General features: G+C 39.9%; 1 protein-coding gene across 3 annotated transcripts in view; it reads left to right on the top strand.

Annotated features, from left to right (window-relative positions):
• Positions 1-19,798, top strand: part of CUL1 (cullin 1) — a 93,276-nt gene that overhangs the window by 39,280 nt on the left and 34,198 nt on the right. For all 3 annotated transcript variants that reach the window (XM_079149315.1, XM_079149314.1, XM_079149316.1), the window contains exons 3-7: positions 9,060-9,234; positions 11,051-11,218; positions 14,569-14,619; positions 14,822-14,912; positions 15,610-15,773. In XM_079149315.1, the coding sequence (XP_079005441.1) occupies positions 9,060-9,234; positions 11,051-11,218; positions 14,569-14,619; positions 14,822-14,912; positions 15,610-15,773 (649 nt within the window). The remainder of the gene's footprint in view (positions 1-9,059; positions 9,235-11,050; positions 11,219-14,568; positions 14,620-14,821; positions 14,913-15,609; positions 15,774-19,798) is intronic.

Genomic DNA, 19,798 nt, shown 5'->3' with positions numbered 1-19,798 from the left:
AATTTTGTTTGTAATATCGTATACTGTAGCTTTGTAGCTTTATGAGAATTCTTTTTTGTGGGGGGTAGGCAGTGCAGGGGATTGAACCCAGGAACTCGTGCATGCCATTGAACTATATCCCCAGTCTTTATGATATATATATATATATTTTTTTTTTTTTGTACCAGGAATTAAACCCAGGGGTTCTTAACCACTGAGCCACATCCCCAGCCCGTTTATATTTTTATTTTGATCTATTTATTTTTTGGGGGGGTGGGTACCAGGGATTAAACTCAGGGACACTCTACCACTAAGCCACATCCCCAGCCCTATTGTGTGTTTTATTTAGAGACAGGGTCTCACTGAGTTGCTTAGCACCTTACTTTTGCTGAGGCTGGCTTTGAACTTGAGATCTTCCTGAGCTGCTGGGATTATAGGCATGCTTTGTGAGAATTCGTGAAGTTAAATGATATAATCTTCCAACTTTGTTCTCCGCCTCCTTTCTGCCCAAGATTATTTTGACTCCTCTTGGTCTTTTGCATTCTTCTGTACAGTTTGTGTTAACCCCCCAAATTGCTGGGATTATGATTAGAATTACATTGAATTTTTAGAAAAATACTGGCTTTATTGAGATATAATTCACATGGCATACAAAGCATCTGTTTAAAATGGACGTTTCAGTAGTTTTGGGTATATTCTTAAAATACATTTGACCCTTACCACATTCTATTTTAGGATATTTTCATCATCTCAAAAAGAAACCCTGTCCCCTTCAGCTGTCACTTTCTCTCCTCCCGCCAGCCTACTTTCCACCACTAGTTCAGCTCGCTATGTACATTTCATGTTCATGTGATCATGTAACACGTAGTATTAGGGACTGTGTTGTGTCCGCCATAAATTTTACGTTGAAACCCTAACCCCCCATGTGACAGTACTGGAGGCAGGGTCTTCGGGGGAATAGTTAAGGTTAAGTGAGGCTGTGAGGCCAGGGTCTTAGTTCTTACAGTATTGTGTCCTTTTAAGAAGAGGAAGAGGCCCCAGAGAGTACTATCTATCCATACAGCCATGTGAGGAGACAGAAAGTGATGTACTTTCTCACCACGACAGCACCTTGATCTTGGACTTGCGCTCTTCAGAACTGAGACTGAATTCCTGTTGTTCAGTGTTAAGCCAGAGTCTGTTGTTTTGGCAGCCTGAGCCGACGAATGTGTGTGGTCTTTTGAGACTGGCTTTCTTCCACATAGCATTATGTTTTACCATTTCACTGTTACAGCATATATCAATATTTTATTTGTTTCTGTGGGTAAAATAATAGTCCATTTCATGGACATTCTACATCTTGTCAGTCAGTCGGGGACATCTGGGTTGTTTCCTTCTTCTGACTCTGTGGATAGCACTGCTGTAACATTAGTGTCCTCGTCCTCGGGTGGATGCCAGGAGGAGGGGTTTCTTGATCAGGAGGTGGTTCTAGTTGAACCATTTGCAGAACCTTATCAGGTTATTTCTCCAAGTGGCTGCATCACTTTACAGCCTCACAGTGCAGGAGGGTCCCAGTTTCTCCACATCCTGGCCTACCTTGTTTGCTGACGTTTTCATTCTAGCCATCCTTGCAAGTATGAAGTATCTTATTGTAGTTCTGATTGCATTTCCCTGGTAACTAATGATGTCGAGTGTTAAATATTTAGTGACCATCAGTACATCTTTAGAGAAAAGTCTGTTTAGGTCCTCCAGCCCATGTTTTGATCATTTTCTCTTTATTAACTGTAAGTGCTCTTTATATATTTTCAATACAGATCCCTTATCAGTTATTTGATATACAGTCCCTTTGGGTTCTTTTTACTTCCCTAATGGTGTACTTTGACACATAAAAAAGTTTTAAATTTTGATCAAGTTCAACTCATTTATTTTTTCTTTGGTTACTTATACTTTTGGTGTCATCTGAGAATCTCTTGCCAATCCTGAGATCGCAAAGCTTTGCTCTTAGGTTTTCTTCTAAGAGTTTTGGAGTTTTAGCTCTTACATTTAAGTATTTGATTCATTTTGTGTTAATTTTTGTTCCTAAGGGTCCATCTTCAGTTTTTTTGCACTTGATTATTTGGTTATCACCATTTGTTGAAAACACCATTTTTTCTTTATTGAATGGTCTGGGTACCCTTGGCAAACTTAGTTGTCCACAGATACATGGGCTTACTTCTGGATTCCCAATTTTATTCCATTGTTTTATTCTATGCCAATACCTCACTGTCTTTATTATTTTATAATTTTGTAATGTATTTTGAAATTATGCCACATAATCCTCCAGCTTTGTTTATTATGAAGATTGCTTTGGCTATTTTGGGTCTCGAAATTCCATATAGGTTTTAGAATCAGCTTGTCACTTCCTATGAAGGAACCAACTGGGATTTTGATAAGAATTACATCAAATCATTTTGGAGAGTGTTATTCTAACAAAATTATTATTCCTACTTTGTTTTTTGATGTATTTGAAGTCGTAATTTTCTTGTAAGAATTTCTTGCTTGCTGGCCATGGTGACCCATGCCTATAATCCCAGCAGCTCAGGAGGCTAAGACAGGAGGATTGAGAGTTCAAAGCCAGCCTAAGCAATTTAGTGAGGCCCTGTCTCTAAATAAAATATTTTTTAAAAAAGAGCTGAGGATGTGGCTCAGTGGTTAAGCACCCCTGGGTTCAATCCCTGGTCCCCGCCCCCACCCCCACCCCCCAAAAAAAAAAAAAAAAAAAAAAGAGAATTTCTTGCTTTGCTCCACAAATTTTGGTATGTTGTATTTTCATTAGCATTGAGTTCAAGACACTTCATATTTTTCCCTGTTATTCTTTGTATAAAAATTAGAGGTTTTAGAAATATTTGAGGTTTTCCTGGGGAGCTCATGATTACTGATTCTGAATACCATCCAGCATTTATTAGAGAACAAACTGAATGATTTCAGTCCTTTTAAATACTTGGAGACTTGTTTAATGTGTTCTGCCTTGGCAAGCGTGTGTGTGCTCCTGGTTGTGGCTTCTGCAGTTGGTGGCACTGACAGTGGGATGCTGGAACTGGGTGGTGACGCCTTGCGGGTGGTGATTATGTGCCTCTCCCCCCTGCTCCTGGTTTGGGACATCCCATCAGCAGCCTGCCATGTGCCATGGAGTGAGTGTTAAGCCATGGATGTCTGCAAAGGCTGCTTGTCGGGCATTCTGTTTTCTTTTTTCAGAGAGACAGTTGGCAATGTCTGCACTGGACGTGCCGTGTTGTAACCATCTGTGGGGTGAAAGTTACTGGTAGTATCTTTATGTCATCTGGGTCTTGGTTTTTTTCTTGAGTTTAGTTGCTGAGAGAGGAATACTGAATCTCTCCTGTGGTTGTGAAAGTGTTTCTTTCCTTAGTTCTGTCAAATTTTATTTCATGTATTTTGAAGCTTTGTGATTAGGAAAATATAATTTTTAATAAATTGGCTTTCTTTTTCTTTGGAGATATTTATTGTTTGACAGTTCCAGCCTCTACAGCCTTTTTATGCTTATTGTTTGCATGGAGATCTTTTCCATCCACATACTTTCAGTCTCTTTGTGTCTTTGTATTTAAACTGTGTCTCTGATGTCAATATACAGAGTGGTCTGGTTATTTTGTCCCTTCTGACCCATCTCTGCCCTCCGATGGTAGTTCTAACCTACTCATGTTTGTTGTTGTTATTAGTAGGTTGATGTTAAGGCCCACCATTTTATTTTTTTCCACCTTTAAAAATTTTCTTTGGGACTGAGCTTGGTGAGCACACATAATTCCAGATATTCAGGAGGCTGAGGCAGGAGGATCACAAGTTTGAGACCAGTCTCAGCAATTTAGCAAGATTCTGTCTCTAAAAGAAGACTGGGGATGCAGCACAGTGGTAGAGCACCCCTGGGTTCAACCCCGAGATGCAGGACTGCACTCTGGATCCTCGGATGGATCCAACAACTGATGTAAGGAATTCCCTGTGTTGCCAGAAAGGTGGTTATAACTGCTATGCCAGAAATAAGGCACTTGAAGGTTTTTAAATGTTCACAAAGTGTAATCCAGAAACATAATGGTGTTCTCTCTTGACCTTGAGTGTATAGAAGTACCATTTAACTGCACATAAGCTACCATTGGGTTTGTTTTTTAAAACTCTTAAAATTAATAGTCAAAGTAATATGTTGCCAAGAAACTGAAGTCAGGCCAAAGTAGATGGCCTAACAAATACCTAGAAAGGAACAATGGGTGAATCTAGCATAAATGCACAGCTGACTCTGCACAAAGGTGGGGGAACCCCCAGGCCGCATGGGGACTCAGGGAAAGGCTGGCTGGAAGGTGGCAGCCACACAAAAGGGCACAAAGCCCTCGTGGGAACAGCACGTGGGGAACTTGCCATGGAAGTCTGGGCAGTGCCAAAACCTCAACCAACCTACTCTGCCAGGGAGGCAACCAAGAAAATACTTAAACAGCTTTGGATGCAAGGAGGGTGGGGAAGGTCTGTCCTGAGAATTTGTCACCTCAGGTGTGTTTGGAGCTTTCTTCAAGCTGGGAAGTCAGTGCAAAAGCCACACCAAGAATGAGTTGCAGTTGGGAATCATAGGAGACAGTTCAGCTCCGAGTCAGCACGTGCTCCAAGCAGCTGAGTCAGGCTCCAGAGCTTCAGGTCAGAGGATGTGGAAGAGTGCATTTCATTCCATTCAAAATGAGTAGCGACCGATGAGGATAAGGAACAAAACTGGGGAAAACAAAACATCTTGCAAAGAAGAAATTCTGTACAATTAACAGCAAATTTGACCTAGCTGATGCAGGTTCACTTAAGCAGATGGTAAATCCAGAAAAATCCAAAAGTTTGAACAAAGATAAAGTTATAGAAAGTAATTGAAGTTTTTAACTGATTTATGGAAAATAGCATGAACTTGACCAACATACATGCAGCAGAAGAACTAGGAGAAAACAAATACTTGATGAGATAAAGGCCAAATATTTTCCAGAATAGGCCAGAGACAGTGTATATCAAATTTTAAGATACCCATTTCTAGAATTCAAATAGAATGCATAATCTCAAAATAATAAAAACTGTAAATGGAATAAGCAAATTACCATTCTAATAGAAGGGAGAAAACAAAATGCGTACAAAATGGAAAATATAAAATAGAATGGCAGAAGTTAATCCAAATAGCCTCATAGAACTGTTTAATCGTAAAATCAAATATTCCCATCAGATTATGAGGTTCAGTTTTTAAATGTAATTGTGCTGTGGTGGTTTACAGTAGACAGACCAAAACATAGAAAAATAAGGTAGAAAATAAAACAAAGCTACTTCAGGAGAATGCTAACCAAAAAAGAAGGAAAGGAATAACATTGCTGATATCAGATACAGTAGGTTTCTAAAACAGTGTTATTAGAAATAAGCAGCTGTTTCTAAAAACAAAAGGACTGAGTCACCAGGAACATAATTCCAAATTTGTATTGTTAACACTGTGTCAAAGGCACCTTAGGGAATTTATAAATCGACAAAACCATTATATTGGGAGATTACAATAAAAATTTCTCAGTAATAAACAGGCAAATCAATAACAGTAGAGATGTGCAAGACGGAATTGGCTAGCTGTGTGCCAGTCTCGGAACCTGACAGTTAGGGAGAGCACAGTCCTGACTCGGGCACACGTGGAGTACTGTCCTCTTCCCCTCCTAAGAAAATCACATTCAGCCACAAGTCTCATCACATTTTTAAAAAACTATCAAAAAGGGGACATTCTCTGATTTTTCTGATTTAATTTTAAAATGAAATTCTTAAAGGTGAAAAAATAAACTTTGAAATTTTAACAGTTGAACTCTTAAGACAGAGCTCTTAATGGAAAAGAGAAAATACAGAACAACAGGGAAAATTTGCACCTGAGACTAGAAAGGCGTCGCCAGCGGGGTGTGGGTCTTGTGTGTAGCGCACACATTTCTGTAAGCGTTTTAAATGTTAAGAGAAACTGCAAAGTTAATTGACCAAGATTTATACATAGAGCAAATGTGGAGAAGGGAATACAAAAGAACCAAAGGAAGTAAGATATGATAATGAAAATTAATAAAACTCAAATGGACTCTGAAACCTCAGAAGACAAGATACTGGCAAAATTAATCATAAAACCCCCACAATGTGACAAAGACAGAAGGGGACATTACAGAAAGAACAGACATGTTTTAAAAGGCAGTTATTTGAAAACAGTTGAAATAGACAGTGTTCTAGAACTGGCAATACACATAGTAAGGCCAGGTTGGCCATTTAATTGAGAAATGGTTTGTGAGCCACTGATTATGCAGAGAGAATGACTTACGGTTATCACATGCGGGTTAAGTCTGTCTGGATCAGAAACCTCAGTGAAGAAGTCAGCTTTAAAAGAACATGCAGTAGAATTTCTAAACCAGACGTGGCAGAAGCTATTGAAGAAAATTGTGGTAAAAACTTGATACATAAGAACTTCTCTTTACTCAGCAATAGCCACTCATAAGGACGTATTTTCACAATAAAGTCAAATCCAGAAGGCAACTTGATGTTTTCTCAGTGGGTAGCAGAAACATTTTAAAGTGCCTTTTTTAAAATGTAGAACGATTTTTTTTTTAGGGTAAAAATTACATAACACAAAAAGTACATATAATAAAGGATGTCATTTGTGCAGAGGGTGGTGGGTATTAGGGATTGAACCCAGGGACACTGCCACTGAGCTGCATCCCCAATCCTTATTTTTTTTATTTTGAGACAGGTTGTGCTAAGTTGCTGAGGCTGGCCTTAAACTTGCCATCCTCAAGCCTCAGCCTCCTGAGTTGCCGGGATTACAGGAGTGCACCCCTATACCCAGCTGGTTTGCCTTTTTTTTTTTTTTTTTTTTTTTTGGTGCTGGGGATTAGAACCTAGGGCCTTGTGCATGCGAGGCAAGCACTCTACCAACTGAGCTATCTCCCAAGCCCCAGGTTTGCGTATTTTTGACAGACATCCTTTTGTATAAACATCACCCTATTCAAGATAGGGTGTTCTCTCTAGTCCCCTTTGATCATTCTTCACCCTTCAGTGATGCACAAGGAATTACTCTCCTAATTCCTGTCTCTTTGAATTAGTTTTGTGGGTTCTGGAAGTTTACAAAGGTGGAAACTATTCAATGCGTGTCTGACTCATTTTATTCAGTGTTTTGGAGATTCATTCATGATGTGGGTACCAGTAGCTCACTTTTTAAACTGGGAGTAGTAGTCTCCAAATAGACCACAATTTGCATTAAGAACAAACAGTTTTCCAAAGTGGTTATTCCCTTTTGTATTCCTATTAATGTCTGAGCGAACTTTAACTGTTGAGGATGTGAGCATACAATATACAGAAGAGAGAAAAGATCAACTGAAACATGTTAAGCAGGGAATGCAGTCCACGCCTGGCGAAGTTGTGGGCAGTGGAAACCCGCAAGCTGCCCAGGGCCACCCGGCAGCTGCTTTGCAGAGCGTCGGGCCGTGTGCGAGGAGGCTGGAGGCATCCGGCGAGTCCCTGCTCCTGCAGCCTCGTCCAGGTGTGCCAGGGGCATGCTGAAAACACCCCAAAATCGGAACCTGCTGAAATGATGCCGATGAGAAAGTGGATATGTCATCGCAAATGCATGCCGCACGGTGTGTTAGCACTGCTGCAGCTGCCTTACGTACGGGAAGCAGATGCAGAAGCAGGTGTGGACTAGTTCGTATGATCTGAAACTGTAAGACGTGCAAAATAATGTGTGGTGTTTTCCAGTAAAATATAAAAACATGCACAGGAACAATACATAGCAAGCAAGTCATGGGGTGTTTTGCTCCATAAAAGGAAGACTGGGAGGGATGAGGGAGGCATAGAGTTTGTTACAACCTGTACTATGTTACTTCCTAAGAAGTTGGGTGGTGGGGTTATAGGTGGAACACGAGAAAGTGAGGGACTATATATTAAGATTTGTCAACTGTGTTGTGAGCAGAACATGGTTTATTGTAATCTGTGATTATTGGTATAATTGAAATACTTAACTATATTAAGATAGTACCACATTGTTTTATTTTTGTTCATTTGTTTTTTGTTTTTTAGCCATGAATATATTTTCTTTTACTTCTTGGATTTTTGGTTGGTGTGCTTTGGCCATGTTTCTGTAGAGGCCATTTTTTTCATATTGTTTTAAATTAATTTTAGCAGTGCTGGGGTTTGAAGAGCTAGTGATACAGCCCAGTGGTAAAGTGCCCCTGGGTTCAACCCCCAGTCCAACAAATAAATAAATGCATAAAGATAGTAATTCTGTTACTGTCAGGTATTTTTACTGTAATATATTGAAATTTCTAATTAAGTATTTATGACTTTGCTTAGTCAGGATCTGACCAACCTGAGAGCAGGTAAGTGTTCCCGGGTATTTTCAGCTTTACCCAGGTGGCGGCACATGCAGGATGAGTTCATCAGGTTTAAAGGCTATGACCACACAGTCCGCTGCCCTGCTGCACCTGAGTGGTTCTCCGGCGGGCAGACCTGATCCGCTGGCCAGTCAGCTTGAGACCTTGACTCTAGTGTGCCGTGGCGTGGGGTCATGGCTCTCGTGCCCACTCCTGCTTTCCATCCTTTGTCCTCGGAATGTAGTTTTGTGTATATTCATTTAGAAGTCATTTTACCATAAAGTTTTGTCATGTCAATATTCATAAACGTGCTTCTAGAAAGGTTCACAGCTGAGCCGCCTCTGCTGTACTGGTCATTAGCTCTGTCTTTCCTGAAGTGAGTACTGTGATTGCTATTTCCTTCTTCACTTGCAGCCTTTCCTTGGTGCCTTTGCCCGTCCTTGTCACGCCTTCAAAGGTCAGGCCCAAGAGCGACCTGAGAGGTCCAGTTCTTTCCCAGCAGTCTCCTGATGCATGACTTGCTCCCTGGGCCACAGGCACCTTGTGGCTGGAGCTCGCAGACTCCGCTCTGTTGACAGGGAGTGGACTCTTTCTCACTCTGGTTTGTAGCAGGTTTCAGTTGACGTGTAGGCAGTGTGTTGATAGTGAAAGACAAGGAAACATGTTCGTGTTGACCACTGTTTGCATCCGAGGAGACGTTGGTTTCCTTGACTTCTCTCCAAGTCATGTTTATAACTACTGTACTAGCGTGCACCAGTCAAACCAAGCACGGGGAGCTGGCGTCCCTCCTTCTAAATCGAAAAAGGGGCAGACACCTGGAGGGGCTCAGTTTGTTGGCCTGGAACTGTACAAACGACTTAAGGAATTTTTGAAGAATTACTTGACAAATCTTCTTAAGGTAAGACGTTTTACATTTCTAGTGAGCATTTATAATAGAAGGTAAAGAGGAAATGGTGATTTCACCTTAAATGCTAAGTCTTTCACTTTGCTCATTAAATGTTTTAGTATCGCTTAGTCTTTTACCTCTTATGAAGATGAAACCTTCATAAAGCATGTTTTTATTTTTTTTAAATCAGGCGTTTTGATAACTATTATTACTATAATAGTGTTGTTCCTTAAATTGTTAGCCAGTTTGTATCTGGTGGTTAGATATTGGTGAACCCTAATCAGGCGTGGTGGCACATGCCTGTAATCCCAGTGACTCAGGAGGCTGAGGCAGGAGGATTCCAAATTTGAGGACAGCCTCAGCAACTTAGCAAGACCCTGTCTCAAAATAAAAAGGACTAGGGAGGTAGGTAAGTGGTAGGGTATCCTTTGGTTCAGTTCCCAGTATGGTGGGGGGAGATGGAGAAAGAAATTGGTGAACTTTTTCATTTTAAGCATATAATTAAAATGTCTCCATTTATTACCTACATTATATTTTGACCCCCTTCTGGTATTGTCCGTCAAATTCATTAACGGGCTGGAGGTGCAGTTTAGTGGTAGAGTGCTAAGCCTAGCCTGCAGGAGGCCCTGGGTTCTATCTCCTGTACGAGAAAAGAAGTGAACAGTTACAAGGTTCTGTAGTCTTTGATAATCACATCGCTCAAATGTGGTTTTGCTTTTTTTTTTTTTCCCTTTATTTCACAAGCTCATTGGAAACACGCAGTCAATTGACTGCAAACTATGATTCGTGTAGTGTTGCTTTCATGTTCCCCAAAGGCTAAGGTCTTAATGTATAAGTTGAACATTGTAATTACTTATTTTTTGTTAACAAGAACAGGACCATGTATTGTGTTTTGTAAAAGTATGGATAGCCAGACCATTGGTGATATTTTTGCATTTTATAAAAGGTCTGTATCATAAGCCAGAACAGCCTAGCTTTGCATTTTAAAGTTCATTTCATATTAAGCGAACAAAAATGTGGTTGTGTTTAGACGTGGTCAGGTGTTTGTGTGCGTGTTGGGTCACCTGAGTACAGTTACTCATGGAACGTCCGTTCTGGCAGCTTGGCCTTCCCGCCCGTGACGTTGTCCTGACCTGAGTGCAGAGGTGCCCCCACCCCATTCTTCTCTCCCGTCCTCTTCTGCACAGCACCTGGAAATGGTGGTACTGTGCTTTTTAGATTCCACTCGTACCTAGGAAAAGCTTCAAGTTAGTCGTCTTTAAATATGCTGTGGTTTAAGTTGTAGAAATCTCAGTAAAAATACTCATGGTAAATGTACATTTCCTTCATGAGTGTGGTTAAAGAAGAGCTGTCACGCCAGTGTAATTTAGTTTTATGAAAATGCAACAGATCACCCCAAAAGACTATATATTTTTATAATTTTTTAGTAAATTTAAAGAAGGTAAAAAGCATTTAAAATTGAATATATTTGCCCCATATTAGAAGTTGTTACTAGGACATATTAATTCTTTTAGCAGGAAAATTATCAAAAATAGATGATTTTGAAGTTAATTCCTTATAACAAGAAATAGCCCTCAGATTCTGAAAATTCAGAGTGCTTTTTATGAGTGTATATCCATATTTAATGCCATAGAAAAGGTTCTAGTTTAGTTTCATGTGAAAGAATTTTTTACTGCGTTCTTGTCAGAATTTATAGTAAGGGTGGTTTTGTACACAGAGTAAAGAATTCCTCTGTATCGGTGTGTTTTGATGGAATAGTTTTTCATTAGCTTTTCTCTTTAATCTGCGCCAAACGAGTCATCTTAAGGCTTCAGTGAATTGTTTTTAGGATGGAGAAGACCTCATGGATGAGAGCGTGCTGAAGTTCTACACTCAGCAGTGGGAAGACTACCGATTTTCAAGCAAAGTGCTAAATGGAATCTGTGCCTACCTCAATAGACATTGGGTTCGCCGTGAATGTGATGAAGGACGAAAAGGAATATATGAAATCTATTCAGTAAGATGTTTTTAAAAATATTCAAAATGTCTCTTAATGATACATTGTCTTTCAGTAAGGAGAACTAGGCAAATGTTAAGCTTGTTTTCAGAATATTTAGACTGATTTTCTGATTCAGTGAATGACCCCTCCATATTTTGCAATAAGAAAGTAGAAGGATGGGAGATTGAGCTGTAAAATACAGCTTGCACAGTTCTGCACTTACTCTTTAGAAGTATCTTCCTTAATGGTTTGATCAACCATCGGGTTTTGCAAAAGAGGGATCTTACCTGAGGCTCAAGCCCCAAGGATGGGCCTCATGTACTTTCATGATCTGCGGACTGTGCTTCCAGAAGATCCTGAATTAAGTGTGAAATCACTGCCATTAATACATTTCTTCAGTCGGTGAAGGTTGTTTGGGCCCATTGGCTTTCAAAGTATGGAGCCTAGCATTAGCTGGAAACTTGCTAGAAGCACAGACTCCCAGCCTCGTTCTAGGTTTCATCAGGAACTCTGGAGATGGGGCTGTCAGTCTGCTTTAAGAAGCTGTCCAGCTGATTCTCAACACAGTCAAGTGGAGCACCACCGTTGTAAAGCAATTAAGGGAGGACTTAATGGGGACAGCAGAACCGGTGGCTTGCTGGTGGGCTGTCAGGTAAACAGGGCCCTTTTTGAACTAGTGATAGATTCTGCATAATGAGGTTATCTCCATATGTAAAATTGTTGCTATATATTAGCAATATTGTGTTGCTTCACTGTTGACAAATTTAATTAAAGCATAATATAGTCCAGAGGCATGGCTGATTTTTATAGTTTGTATGGCTCAGTTTCGGCACCAAAATTCTTATTATCATACTGGTACTTTGTTTTATAGTTAAGGTTTTGGTTTTTGATTTGAAGCTTTTGTACTTCCCTTTTTATTTCACATTTCTTCTTTTAGTTGACAGATTATATGTTTTTATCACATGTTACCACATGGGTTTTTTGTTTGTTTGGTGCTGGGAATTGAACCCAAGGGCATTTTATCATTGAGCCACATCCCCAGCCTTTTTCATTTTTTATTTGGAGACAGGGTCTTATGAAGTTGCTTAGGGCCTTGCTAAATTGCTGAGGCTTGCCTTGAACTTGGAATCCTCCTGCTTCAGCCTCCCAGGTTGCTGAGAAAATAAGCATGTGCCACCACACCTGGCTATAACATGTTTTTTTGAAATATGTATGCATTGTGAAATGGCTGATGTGCTTTTCATTGTCTTCCATGTTAAAATGCTTTCTTGAGACTCCAAGTTGGCAGAGTAAGAATCAGCATGGTTTTGGTTGATTTGCTTTTGGAAATCCATGTAACCTAAAGACCAACCATGTGTACCACATAGCAACACCCAGACTCTTAAAAACCGTTATAGTTTAAAACTTAAATACTTAAGAGTAAAACGTAAATTAAAAAGTACAAGGATATTTTAGAGAGTGTATTTATTAAGATTCAACTGCTTTTATTATTTTTTAATTCACTTTCAAAATCTATACTTTCTACACCCTTAAATGCTGTACCTCCTGTATAGAAATGCAAGAGACAGGCCATAAATTCTAGCAAGATCAAGTCAGGACCCACTCCTAGAAACGGTGTTGCCACTGTGTGCTGTGCCAGTGAGACAGCAGAATTCATTCAGAACTGTGGATGCCGCTTGGCACAGTGAGACAGTGCGTGCAGGCGGTCGCTCATCGTACGTCTGGAATCTCCAGAAGATGGGGCTGGTTGTCATGAAATCATTTCACGACTACCTGTGAAGTCTTACTTTTTTCCAAATGATTCTTCGTTTTTTAATCGTGGAAAGTTTTTGATTTCTTTTCAAGTCAACCAGAGGACACCAGTTTATTTTGTAATTGATATTCAAATGTTTCAACAAGACCCTTTCCCTAACTTGTACTGGAATTTCTTTGGCCTGTCGTTGGTTCTGCTTTTTCTTCCTGCCTGGCTCTTCTTCCTGTCTTCCTTCAAAGTAACAAACCATCCCAGGTCAGGTTAGGTCTAAGGGAGTGGTGATTTAGGAAGGTTTGGAGCAGAGCTGGGATTCTCGGTGACCTGTAGCAATGCCATTTGGAAGTTCCTGTCTGTGGATGACAGTTTCACTGCTTCCTCTCCCCTGCTCTGTGGAGGTCTGGAGCCGCAGCGGGGGTGTTTCCAGGGCGCTCCCTCCCTGCGTTGCTCCGAGAGAAGGAGCCTCTCCTTCCAGCACTTTTGGACATCGTAGTCATGGCTCCTAATGATGACACCTTACTTTTGTCCTAATATTGCCTTCAGTATACATTGTTCCTGATTTGTCAAAAAGATGTCCTCTGGGCTGGGGATATAGTTGATAGAGTGCTCGCCTTGCAAGCACAAGACCCTGGGTTCAAATCCCCAGCACCACAAAAAAAAAAAAAAAAAAAAAAAAAAAAAATGTCCTCTTAAAAACTGCTTTCATGCTGGTTATTTAAAAAACACCAGTTTTAGAGTCCTTTATAAAATAAATTTACATATAATCTTTTCAGAAATATCTCTTATAAACCCTGCTATATTCATAGTTAAATCTGTGAAAACAAGACTAGGATCCATATTTAAGTGAATGTCTCAGCAGTTTGCATTTGTACATTATATTATTATAAACCTAGTTTTATTTGAATTAATACCTCTCCCAATAGTTTAAAAGTCATGTATGAATTCTTACATTTTTATGGTTATTTATCTTTGTGGAAAGTTTAGGGAAATGGAAAAAAGGCCCTACAGCATTTGTCCGCTCAGTGAAGATGCGGCTCTGGCGCAGTCACATGGGTGGACACAGGGTGGCGGGTCTGGGCAAGGTGCCGGGCAGGCGGCCGCACCGCCCTAGGTGGTGGTGTGATGGGCTCATGGTTGTAACATCCGTGAAATCACCGCCATCAAGACACAGCTTGGTAGAGTTTATAATCTATAATTGATGAGTATGACAAAGCTGTGGCAGTAAATGGAATTGTTTTTATCAAGTACGGTAGGTCAGAAACTAAATTTGTTTGATCCAAGGAACAAATTTATAGGTTGAATCCACTGCTGCCCTTTAGACTGATACAGATGTGCTCCTTGAATCAAGGATGTCTTTGTGTCTCAAGTACTAAGATGTGAGCTGATAAGCACCTGTGCTCCTCCCTCTTGAGGTGGGTAGCTCCAGAGCGGCGCTCTGACCTTGTCCTGAGAGATTTTTACCAAGTCATGGTCTAATTTTGATAGAATTTGGGATTTAGGTTATTTTCTATGACTTCAGTCTTGGGAAAACATAGTAAAAGTATAGATAGCTAACACTATTTATTGTACTTACAGTTAATAGTATTTTAAAATGCTTATTTTTTTCTTTTTCATCTAGCTTGCATTGGTGACTTGGAGAGATTGTCTGTTCAGGCCATTGAATAAACAGGTACCTGCTTGTGTGTGTTTTGCTTTTAAAAATCCCCATTTCATTACTCAGCCTTTGTCTTCCTCAGGCCTTCGAAAAGTTTCAAGAGTATCTGTCACCTTGCATTGTTTAATAGCTTTGAATGTTTAAGGAATATGTAGTAATATATGTTGTAAATATATTGTAAAATATATCTTATATTTTCCCTGTGTTCTATCTGAAGGTAACAAATGCTGTTTTAAAACTGATTGAAAAGGAAAGAAATGGTGAGACCATCAATACAAGACTGATTAGTGGAGTTGTACAGTCTTATGGTAAATAATTTCCTTTTAATTTATTCACTTTTATATCATGGTAACTATAGCAATGCTTTAACAAGATTCATTTTTAAATATTTTAATATCATCAATAATGATGCTAGCATTTACAAAGGTTCTCGTAATTCTCTTCAAGTCAGTGTGATTATATCGATTTTACCCATCAAAAAAGTTGTTTGGTTCTTGTGCCTTAAGGAAATTTGGATGAAAAATAAATTTGAATTATTTTCTGGTCTCATATTGAATAACAGATATAAATATGAGAGAGCATTATTGAGCTTAACGATAACCAGAAATCTATATCAGCTTGAAAAATTGAGATTGAGAAACTGATTGATAAAGGAATACAATGTTTTAAAAACTTGGATAGCATTGTATTTCTCTGAAAGTTTAAAATTAGAAATTTGTATTGCTTTTTCAAATGTAAAAGTTCTCTAAACGAACTTCATGGTAATTTGGAAGCATACCTGGCCCTGGGTCAGAATTACTTGCCTTTTAGACATCTTGAATTTTTTTCTTTTTTGCTTTTATTGAAACAAGTGTACTTTCATACTATTAAATAACAGTTACCTTATACCCTCCATTTCACATTGACCTTTTAAGCATAACTTAAACTGAATGCTACACCTAAGTATTTTCTGTGAAATATAACAAAAAATAGGGTGATTGAAATATAGCTCGTATTTATTTCTAGTGGAATTGGGGCTGAATGAAGATGATGCATTTGCAAAGGGCCCTACGTTAACAGTGTATAAAGAATCCTTTGAATCTCAATTTTTGGCTGACACAGAGAGATTTTATACCAGAGAGAGTACTGAATTCTTGCAGCAGAACCCAGTTACTGAATATATGAAAAAGGTAAGCTGAAACATAGTACGTACAGTAGACGTAAGTTCAAATAGTCGTTGCTCCTCAATGAGTTCCTGGCACCTGCAGCTGTCCCCCAGCCCTGTGTTGGCGCTCTTGTCATGCCGTGCCTTTAGCAGGTGCCCTGCTTCTGCTTCTTCAAGGCGCTTTTATAAACGAGTCTGGCAATCATGACCGCGTTCTTTGCTGTTCCAGGGTTGTAACATGAGAGCTGCATGCCTTTCGTGGTTTGAAGTGTTTCTTCTAGAATGTGGGTCTATGTCTCGTGGGCATTACGGTCTTATGCCAGTGAGAAAATTTTAAGAAACAAGTATTTTCAGATTTGTAAAATTAGTGTTTGCTTTCTTTGCTCCTAGAGTATTCCCTAAAAATCTGTAATACAGCCTTTGGGCTCATTAGGTTCATATTAGCCTTCTGAAACCGAGGACCTGAATTCCTTTGGAGAGGAGATCCAGGAGTGTTCCTTGTTTCATGCATTTTTTTTTTTTTTTTTTTTTTAACTTAATGATGTCGTTATGAAGTTCTAGTAAAATTATTATTCGTTCTTTTTCTTGGGAATTCAGATAGCTTAGACATCGTCTCTGAGAAATGATTAGGTCAGTAGGCCGTGAACTTTCTGTGCAGGGCCGGGTAGTAAATATTTTAGGCTTTGTGGGCTACATATGGTCTCTGCTGTAGCTGTTCAAGTCTGCCATTGTAAGGTAAAAGCAGCCACAACAGTGTGTAAACAAATAAGTGTGATTGAATTCTGGTAAAATTTTATTTACCCCCCCCCCCAAAAAAAAAAAAAAAAAAAAAAGACTGGTGGTGTAGCTCAGTGGTAGAAAGTTTGTCTAGAAAGTGCACGACCCTGGGTTCAATCCTCAACACTGGAAAAACAATCAATCATTGGCCAGCAGAAGCGGCACATGCCTGTAATCCCAGCGACTCAGGAGGCCAGGTCATGAGAATCACGAGTCAAGGACAATTTATTGAGGCCCTAAAGCAACTTAGTGAAACCCTGTCTCAAAATCAGAAATAAGAAAGGCTGGGCTTGTGGCTTAGTGATTGACCACCACCCCTGAGTTCAGTCCCTGGTATCAAACCAAAACAACCCAGATAGCAGCAGGGTTTGGCATACAGCCTGTAGTTTGCTGACCCCAGACATAGAGGTGCTAGGAGATTTCTAGGGAGCCTCTGGCTCTTACTGAGTCCGATATCTGCTTTGTCCTTTGTCCCCTGCTTACTTGGAGATTGAATGAACTACAGAATCACTGTTTCCATACACGGGGATAGAAAGTTATTGAGTCAGCTTGGAGAACTAGTAAGAACAACTGCTCTGCTTCTGTCAATCACCTGAAGTCCTACCCAGTTTTTCTGTGGTGGTCTGAATGCATTTTCCCATGGGAGACACTTGTCACAAGTAGAGCTTCTAAGTTTGATATTGAAAGTTCTCAACAAACAAATTTCCACTATCTCAAAATCTAACCAAAATTGGGCCATTCAGAAGTGTCATCCAGGAATCATAATAGTTCCTTTTGTCTATTTTGAGTTAAATTGAATTTTTGTGCCAACTGAAATCCAACCAGCACAACCAGAGTTGTCTTTTCATCCATTTTCCAACGATTGCCTGACACGTGGACTTTTGAAATATTATCTGTTTTGAATCTGCCGGTTACTTCCATTTTGTAGTGCGACAATGTAGTTTTCATAAACATGTCTCTTTTTAAACCCTACTCTAGATGGTTGTTCTTCTAAAACCATGTGTTTTAAAAGTGGAATCTTATCAGGGTATCAGTCCACAGGAGCAGTATGAGTCCTTTGTGTGCACTTCTTAGTTGTCATTGTCTCAGTTGTTGAGACTAGTGGCATTCCAGTGCAAGGAAAACAGCTTTTAGGGCAGAGCCATATGAGCAAGGACGTCTCTTTTAAAACCAGGCCTGGTCACCAAAGGCATCTGGGAAGCAAGAGGTCCGCTGGCCTTGGCATTTTCCATCCAGAATGTGCCTGCTTTCAAGGAAGCTGTGTGTTTCCTGCATCCTATTTGCCACAAATTTGGTTTCTTCTTCTTCCTTCCTTCTTTCTTCTTCTTCTTCTTCTTCTTTTTTTTTGTTTTGCACTAGGGATTGAACCCGGGTGCATAATCAACTAGCCACATCCCACACATCCCAGCCTTTTTCATAATATATTTGGAGAACAGGGTCTTGCTAAGTTGCTTTAAGGCCTTGCTAAGTTGCTGAGGCTGGCTTTGAACTCATGAATCTCTTGCTTCAGGCTCCCAAGCTGCTGGGATTATAGGCATGCACCACCTTGCCCAGTAATTTGATTTCTTCATAAAGGAGTTAAAGGTTTGGCCCAGATCAATTTGGCTCATACTGAACGTGATTTTCAGCACATTTCAGAAGTCTGTAAAGCAAAAAAGTCTAGAAGCTTGAAACTGGAATTGAACCATATGAATAATCTGGCTCTTATTTCATGGCCTTGCTTCTGAAACTGGACTGTGAATTTAGTGTAAAATTCCCACTCCAGGAAAGGGAGATAACCTTTCCATTCCTCAGTTTCCTTATCTCTGAAGTTGGAAATAACAGTAGTAGGTAAGAATGAGAATTAAATGAACCTTAACTTTTAAATAATCTGGAATGAGATTTTTAAAAGCTTACATGTGTGTAAAAAGTACAGAAGAGTGTGGGGCACAAAACTAAGAGAATGGAAGGTTTGGTCTTACATGTGAACGCCTCCCAGAACCTCAGTGCCTCCCTGGGAGGATGCAGAGCCACAGGAGGACAGGTGGCAGCTTTTATTTAGTAACTCAGACAATAAAACAACACAAAACTCCTGAACAACCTTGAGATCAAGAAATACTCTGCTTTCAGCAGCTAGCTTGGGCTAGATGTTCTGATTCAAGGAAGGTCCCTGCTTACTCTCCCATTGTCAGGAGTATCTTGGTGGAGACATTTGAGAATCTGGCCTTTCAGAGGACAGCTTCGACAACTGAATAACCGGAAGCCTTATTAATGCTTTTAAAATGTCTTACTGTCCCATGTGACTGAGACTACTCTAAGCCATAAAAACATATTCTAGGTAACTAATGGGTTTTTTTTTTTTGTTCTTTAACTTCAAAACTAAAATATATCACTTCATTAATTTACTCACCCTTTTTTTTGTCTGCTTTTCTGTTTTAAACTGAAAACTGATCCTAACAGAATTAGTTTGGGGTGACCTTTTGTAGCTTAATTTTACTTTGTCATTTGATTTTGGTCTTGATGTTCTGAAACTGTCTACCAAGCACAGTGATGAAGAGCTTGTTTGTCTTGGAATCCAGGAAGAGGGTAAAAAAGACTGTCCTTTCTAAAACATAACCACACCCAGCACCTAGACCCATGGCTGCTTCACTAGGTGGAATGAGCCCTGGCAGAGGCCCCTCTGACCACAGTCCGTTGGGTGCCTGCTCGCTCTCCTGTTGCTCTTTCAGGCAGGGTCTGTGAAATGCTGCCATTTCTAGCTTAAGAAGAAGAGAGCCAGTGCTTCTCAGAGTGAACCGGCAGTGACGCGAAAGCCTCATCTTGCATCTGGGAAAGGGGTAACAGTTTGTCTTGCAGCCCAGGGTGATTACGTCCTTCCAAGAAACAGGAATAACTCAGGCGGGAGCAGATGGCGCTGCTGGGTGGCGCCTGCTGTGTTCCTCAGCCTTCGTCCTTGGGGCAGCAGCTGCAGGAAGCACCGCAGGGTCTGAATGTGGGACTCCTGCCTTAAGCACAGAAAGTCTCTTATTATTTTAATATAAGAAACTTATATTAAATAATAAGTCCTATTTTAATAGGACTTTGCGATTAGAGAAACAGAATTACACAGGCTTTTGGGAGAAGGCCTGCTACCTGGAACCCTTAACTGTGTGTAAACCAGATTGGGATACTGCAGTAGGTCTTTTTAAAAACTATCCATTAATGATCTGTTGTGTTAACATTCTGTATTTTGGTGGATAATGATATTTCATTTACCAAATATACTATAATTTATTTTAGTGAACTGAATTAGGT

The sequence above is a fragment of the Sciurus vulgaris genome, assembly GCF_902686455.1.
Source record: "Sciurus vulgaris genome assembly, chromosome: 8".
Classification (NCBI taxonomy): Eukaryota; Metazoa; Chordata; class Mammalia; order Rodentia; family Sciuridae; genus Sciurus; species Sciurus vulgaris.
This window is presented reverse-complemented; position numbering and strand designations above follow the sequence as displayed.